Below are 6,839 nucleotides of genomic sequence, written 5' to 3' on the forward strand. Positions count from 1 at the left end.
TATATATATATCTACATATAAGTATTATTTATGTTAATTTTACGTAAATTAATATTATACATATATAATTCTGTATTAAATATATTTTTATTTATTGCATTTATATTATTTTTCTAAAAATGATTATAATTTTTATCTAGTATTATCTAATTTTCTTCTATTTTGTAATACTATTTACTCATTTTGTTCTACATTTGTTTTAGGTAACGCAGATGATCTTGTGAATCATCATTTAAATGGTAGTTCGAAAAAGTCTTTACTCTCGAATTGGCGAACGAGGAAATCATTAAATCTTTTGAACATTACTTACGACGTGACACCGGCTGATCTTGTAACGGCTGTCGTCACAGAATTGGCAATTCTACCATGCACTAGTGTTCCTGTGATTTTACGAATTAAACCTTCCGAGGTATAAATACACAAACGATCATAATGTCTGGAGAGAAGTTTAAGAGTTTCAATTATAAATTATATGTCGATAGATAACTTTGATGGTTGTCTGAATATGACTTATATATAAATACTTAATGCAATGCATCCACTTGAAATGCAATTAACTTCAAACGGAAAGACATTTAACTATTGTATACATTTACTCAAAGAAACAAATGCATGATATTCAAAAATGAAAACGAATAAAATATAAAAATTTCCGTATATAATATTTTAATGTAAATACTTAATAATGTAGTACAGATTAGGTTATTTGATAATTTCACACAAAACAATTTATATTAATCGAATATAATGCAAAATTGATATTGATTAATACATAAAGGGATGAAAGTGATAATGATGTAAATTACTTTTTAAACTTATCGACTTGAGATCATTGGTGCAAACTTGCTTCTACTGAAGCAAATATAAAGAAAGTCCTTTTATTTTTCAGAGTCATAATTAAGTGACTAATACATTTTTATCCCTCCATTGTGTTTATATATGATCGTTGAAATAAATTTTTTAAAACTGTATAAAAAATAGTAAAAATTTCACTTAGGGAAAACAACTTATACTTATTAAATTTTCTAACAACAATTAATATCAATTAGCATTTTATATATCTAACATGTATTATAATTTACTTTTTAATACAGAGCTGATGCAATGCTGTTGATATAAATTGTAAAAAATAAAATGTTTCTACTAAGACCTTAGTTTTTTAATTTTTTTAATTTAAATTGCATTTATTTTTTATGTATTTTCCAAATTTAAATTTTATATTAATGACATTATCTGTTATTAATGGTAATATCAGCAGATTCTACTGACAAATACTGATAAATTTGAATTCCTCACTCTAGTTAGTATGCATTTTTTGTATTCTGACAAATGTATTCTGAATACAATTATACTATTTTATAAATTCTATACTTTGACAGCAATGCTTATTTATAAAAAATATATTATTGATCTGCACACAATCATATATATATATATATATGTATACTGCATTATATTATATGGTTTTTCTATCTTGTCAGATAAATCATTTATTATAAAAGACAACTTCATACATCTTTTCTATTGCACATAGTGCAAACTATCACTCCTATTACTCCTATTTTCTATCCAATATTCCACTCGTTCTGGCATTGTGTTCTGTTAAGTTCTTTTAGAAGAAAGCATTAGGATGAGACTAGAGTCCAGGAAAGTTCCACTTCACATATGATGCGCATGATGTATCATTTTATCTTTAATATTAAAGAAAGATAAAATGCATCGTGCATGAAACGGAACGCATCTCAAAATAAATTTATTGAGGGTTAGGTTCCAAGGAATAGGAATTGATATTCTAACCTAACAAATGTGTTATTTTAGTTCATTTACGGCACTGTCGAACATTTGAGGCACGTGATTGGCATGAATTAAGAACATTTATTAAGTCAAATTTCGTCAAGAGAAAATAATCATAAATATAAATATATACATCAATATATACATAAATATATACATCAATATTTTTTAATAATGAGGTTCACTTATCAAGGTTGGCTTAAAACATCGTCTGTTTTAAAACAGAAAGAATTTCGAAATATTCTCATGGCAAACTTAGGTTTAACTTCTACTGAGGTAGACAAATTTTTTGATACAAACAAATATATCCTTAATATTCCTCGTCATCGAATAATAAAAAATTGTTTGATGTGTCAGGTAAGATATGCAAATATAACTTACTAATTTTTTGTGATGTAATTAAAAATAATTTTTTTTCTCTCTCTAAAAAGCAAATAGTACGTGAATTAATAATTAATTTAATTTTTTTTATAATATAATTCTATTATTAATGAATTTCATTCATAATATAATTAATAGAATCAAGAGATTGATAAAAAGAATTGCTAGCTAAAGCTTAGTATTTAATTTGAATAATTTACCCAATTGTAATATAGGTATTTATCTATTTTAAAAGAGGTGTATTTAAAAAATTTTTTTTTTCAGAATCTTTATATTTATTTTTTTTAGATTTTTAGTTTCTTTTTTTGTACGATCTTCGTAATATAATTTCTCTTTCAAAATAAATGCAATTTTTTCTTTGTAAACAAAATATATTGTAAATAAAATATAATATTTTATTTATTTTTTCAGAAATATGATATTAAGATGGACTCTATCGAGAAACTTCACTATTGTCTGAAATTACAAAACTATACATTAGAACATAGAATTAATGTATTAAAAGAATTAGGAGTGCCAGTTATAAATATATCTTTATTGAACCAGTAAGTTGATTATATATTGACGAAAATTTATTTTTCTGTAAGAAATGAATATTTATTTCTTTTAATAATTTTTTAAATTGCAGTATACACTATCATTTTCATACAGAATTATCAAAGTTCAAAAATAAAGTTAATATTCCAGCCGAACAAAATATCGCTGCAAATATATTTGGTGATGAAGTTTCTGAATACATTTCCAAATTGCATGATACATTGACAGTCCAGGAATACTATCAGACATGTCTTTTATATTGCAAAAATCGGGTATTCAATCTATCATATCTAGACGATAAGATATTATTGCACAGTTACATAAAAATAAAGAGTATAAGAATGATTGCAGAGACGTTGGAAATACTCAGGCTCGATCTCCATTATGATGAGAAAATGGTAAGTATAGCTTTTTAGTATTAAAAATTTCATTATATGAATTTTTATTAAATAAATTTTTAATCAATAGGTTTAATTTAAAGGAATGAAAGCAAGTGAGAATCTTTATTTAATTTCTTTTTTTTTTTTAAGTTTTTGCTTTAATTATTTTTTTATCTTAGTTAAAATCTTAGATATTTTTGAGTTTTTTTTATTACTAGAAAATATATATTTACGTAAATTTATTCTTTAAATAGATAAAAAACAATCCTTCGGTTATCATTGCTTCTGCCGATAACATCAGATTGCTGTTGAATAGTTCTACCAATGCTCTTGGAATGCCAATTGTAACATTTTTGAGAAAATATCCCTCTATACTTTTCCAAGATGCAGTTAATGTTATACGATTACTGAAGTTGTTCAAGAAGTATGAAATACCGGATAAATATGTAAAGAAATGCATGAATGTTTTTCTAATAAGTTATGAAGACTTCCAAGAACGATTAGAAATGATAAAACAGCACCCGGATCTAAATTTATGGTATAAGCATCCGCGAATACTGCAACTTGTATATAGGATAAAGCAAACAAAACAACGTATAGAATACATTAATATCATGGATTCTTGGAAATGGGCCCAACCACAAACATTCTTATCTTCAAACTCCGCAGTGGACAAGTAAAAGAATTTATAGATACTTTCTGAATATTGAGAAACTCTATGCCTTCTCCTCTTTCCATAATCCTAGAATGTGATGACATTTTATACTCGAATAAGTTCCTGCCAGATTTCTCTCTCCTGAGCTAGTTGTTCAGCTTTATGAAAACTCTTGTTCATAATTCGATTAACCTGATCCACCCACTTGGTTGGCGATCTGCCTCTAGGATGTTTCCTTTCCACTTTTCCCTCAACAATCAGCCTCTCCATTGTATTTCTCGCCACATGGCCAAAATGCTGGAGATAAAGATGATTAATTTTTTGTCAGTCTGGAGCTGACCCTGAGTTCATCTAGCACTGATTAGTGTGATATTCAGTCCACGAAATCTTTAGAATGTGTCTATACACTTATAGTTCAAAAGCCTCAGCCTTTCTATCAGTTTTTTATCAGTCTGAGTCTCCGCCGCGTAAGTAGCTATTGGTAAAATGAATATATAATATTCATCAATTTCAACTTCGTAGTTATAATCGAAATGTCCTTCCATATTCTTCTCAGCTTAGCAGTGGCAGAACTCGCCATACTGAGTCTTCGGTATGTTTCTTTCTCGCATCCTCCATTTGTTTGTGCGTGATAAGCGGTCCCAAGTAGACAAATTTATCGACAACCTCGTACCTGGCTACCTCCCGAACGTGCGGCAAATTGTTCTGTGCTCTGTCAATTATCATCATCTTGATCTTCCCTTGGTTTAATGTTAGGCCGTGTGCCTCGCTTATTAAATGTAATTTATCCTCCATTGCTCTTGGAATGTCAATTGTAACATTTTTGAAAAAATATCCCTCTATACTTTTCCAAGATGCAGTTAATGTTATACGATTACTGAAGTTCAAGAAGTATGAAATACCGGATAAATATGTAAAGAAATGCATGAATGTTTTTCTAATAAGTTAATAAGAAGACTTCCAAGAACGATTAGAAATGATAAAACAGCACCCGGATCTAAACTTATGCTAGAAGCATCCGCGAATACTGCAACTTGTATATAGGATAAAGCAAACAAAACAATGTATAAAATACATTAATATCATAGATTCTTGGAAATAGGCCACAAACATTCTTAATGTTGGGCGAAGCCGTATGCCTCGCTTATTAAATGTAATTTATCCTCCATTTTTTTCTGCACTTGTCATGATTATGAGGATGTTATCCGCATATCGCAAATTACTAATTTTCCTTCCCCCAATCGATATGTCTCCTTGCCATTCTTCTAAAACCTGCCTCATGAAATATTCTCGTACCCTTGCCTGGGACAAATCCAGTCTGTTCAACCGATATCTATGGCAGAAGGAACGATTTCAATCGTTCGTGTATAATGTGCAGAAGGATCTTACTATCAGTGCTACCGTTCTATAATTCATGCATTCCAAAGATGAGCTTTTTTTAAAGAAACAAATGTCAATCCAAGGGCCATTGTCTGTCATACAATGTTACATATTCTGTGGATAGCATCCACTCTTTTTTCTCCCATGGCTTTCAAGATCTCAGCTGTTATCCCGTTTGCTCCTGGAGATTTTTTTGTTTTAAAAGTTTTATTGCTCTTTCCATCTCTTCTGGCATTATGCTGGGCTCCCCTAATGAGTATGCATCACTATCCATCGGGTCGTAGAGTCACTATCTATCGGGTCGTAGTCATTATCCATCCTCATACAGTTCCTGGCAGTATCTCTTCTACATCTCCATAATGCCGATCAAATTATTAACTTGTTTGTTCTTGATTATTTGCTATTTGATATATTTGATAAATATTACTTATACAGTATACATATTGTTTTTATTTTATTTATTCTAGATCTTTGCAAACCGGCTTAGTTTCATCCAAAAAAAATTTAAAGCATATATTTATACAGGAATTGGGAGTAGACAAAAGCAAGTTGCTAATGAGGCATCAACATTGGAAAATGGCTGCATTTAATGATATCATGCAAATGTTAAAATACTTAAAGAAACATTTTACGATAAACGAAATATGCTCTAATATACACATCGTACTTTATAAACAGTAACGGCTATATCTACTTAATAGAATTATTATATAAATTAGACAGTTTAGAATATTCAACAAAGAGTAATAATAATTTAAATTATTCTTAATGTTTCGATTTCTGACTTTCAATATTCAAATTTTCTTCTTTTTTTTGTAAATTTTCTATTATATACTATAATATTAGAATAGACTAATAAAATTTTTTTTTTATTCTGCAGATCGAGAGTGAAAAAAGTACTGGCTGATTTAAAACAACAATATTCTCAGAATATAGAGTACTCATTTACTAATAGCCAGTATCTCGCATTGTGTCTATATATATTGGAGAAAAATAATCATTTCACAGGTGACGGTGTTTGGATTAATGAACAGAACACGAAGGAGCAATCTTTGAAAAAAAGAAATATTATAGAAAAATTTGATAATAATATAGGTACTCTAGAAGATATGAATAATAATTTCAGTATCGAAGATAACAGTGATATTGATCATAATGATATAGATATAAGATTGTAGCATTCAATAAAAATATACTTAATGTAAATAGTAGGTATAATAATATACATAATGTACTTAAACATTTTTACTTGTACAGAATATTTTACAGCAATTCATGTTACAGAAAACAAAGATTGTATATTTATAACATATGCAACACATGTAAAAATGACATGAAAAAATATAATAATATGTTCTAAACGAGGCTATGAAATGAAAAATAATGTGGAGAATATATGTTACATCGAGTTCGTTGATTTTTATTTATTACAAATTATCTTTGGCTACTATGCGCATAAAATTTGTATTCTATGATACGAGAATGAGATTATACAATTTTGCCTCATTCTTCATTTATTACAAATTATTTTTATATAGACTGAATATTGCAAGATACATAAAGCGAGATTATTTCGATTAAGATTCACTGTTTTCTAACGCAAAGGCACTGCGCGTAAAGCATATAGTTATTCAAGGCACAGAAAGTCTCGAATTATATTACAAATCTGAACATATTTGGTTCAAGCTCCCCCCTCTCTTTCTCTCTCTCTC

General features: G+C 28.4%; 2 protein-coding genes across 2 annotated transcripts in view; one reads left to right on the forward strand and one right to left on the reverse strand.

The window, feature by feature from the left end:
* The first annotated feature begins 2,040 nt into the window (after positions 1-2,040).
* Positions 2,041-6,305, forward strand: LOC105620913. The gene is made up of 6 exons (XM_012202391.1): positions 2,041-2,151; positions 2,587-2,720; positions 2,804-3,110; positions 3,347-3,768; positions 5,595-5,804; positions 6,008-6,305. Exons 1-6 carry the CDS (start codon positions 2,041-2,043, stop codon positions 6,303-6,305), a joined length of 1,482 nt encoding a protein of 493 aa, XP_012057781.1.
* Positions 6,306-6,704: 399 nt separating this feature from the next.
* LOC105620914 (myb-like protein Q) overlaps positions 6,705-6,839 on the reverse strand; it is a 4,886-nt gene continuing 4,751 nt past the window's right edge. The window contains exon 3 of the mRNA XM_012202392.1: positions 6,705-6,735. Coding sequence (XP_012057782.1) covers positions 6,705-6,735 — 31 coding nt within the window. The remainder of the gene's footprint in view (positions 6,736-6,839) is intronic.

The sequence above is a fragment of the Atta cephalotes genome (genome assembly GCF_000143395.1).
Source record: "Atta cephalotes unplaced genomic scaffold scaffold00030, whole genome shotgun sequence".
NCBI lineage: Eukaryota > Metazoa > Arthropoda > Insecta > Hymenoptera > Formicidae > Atta > Atta cephalotes.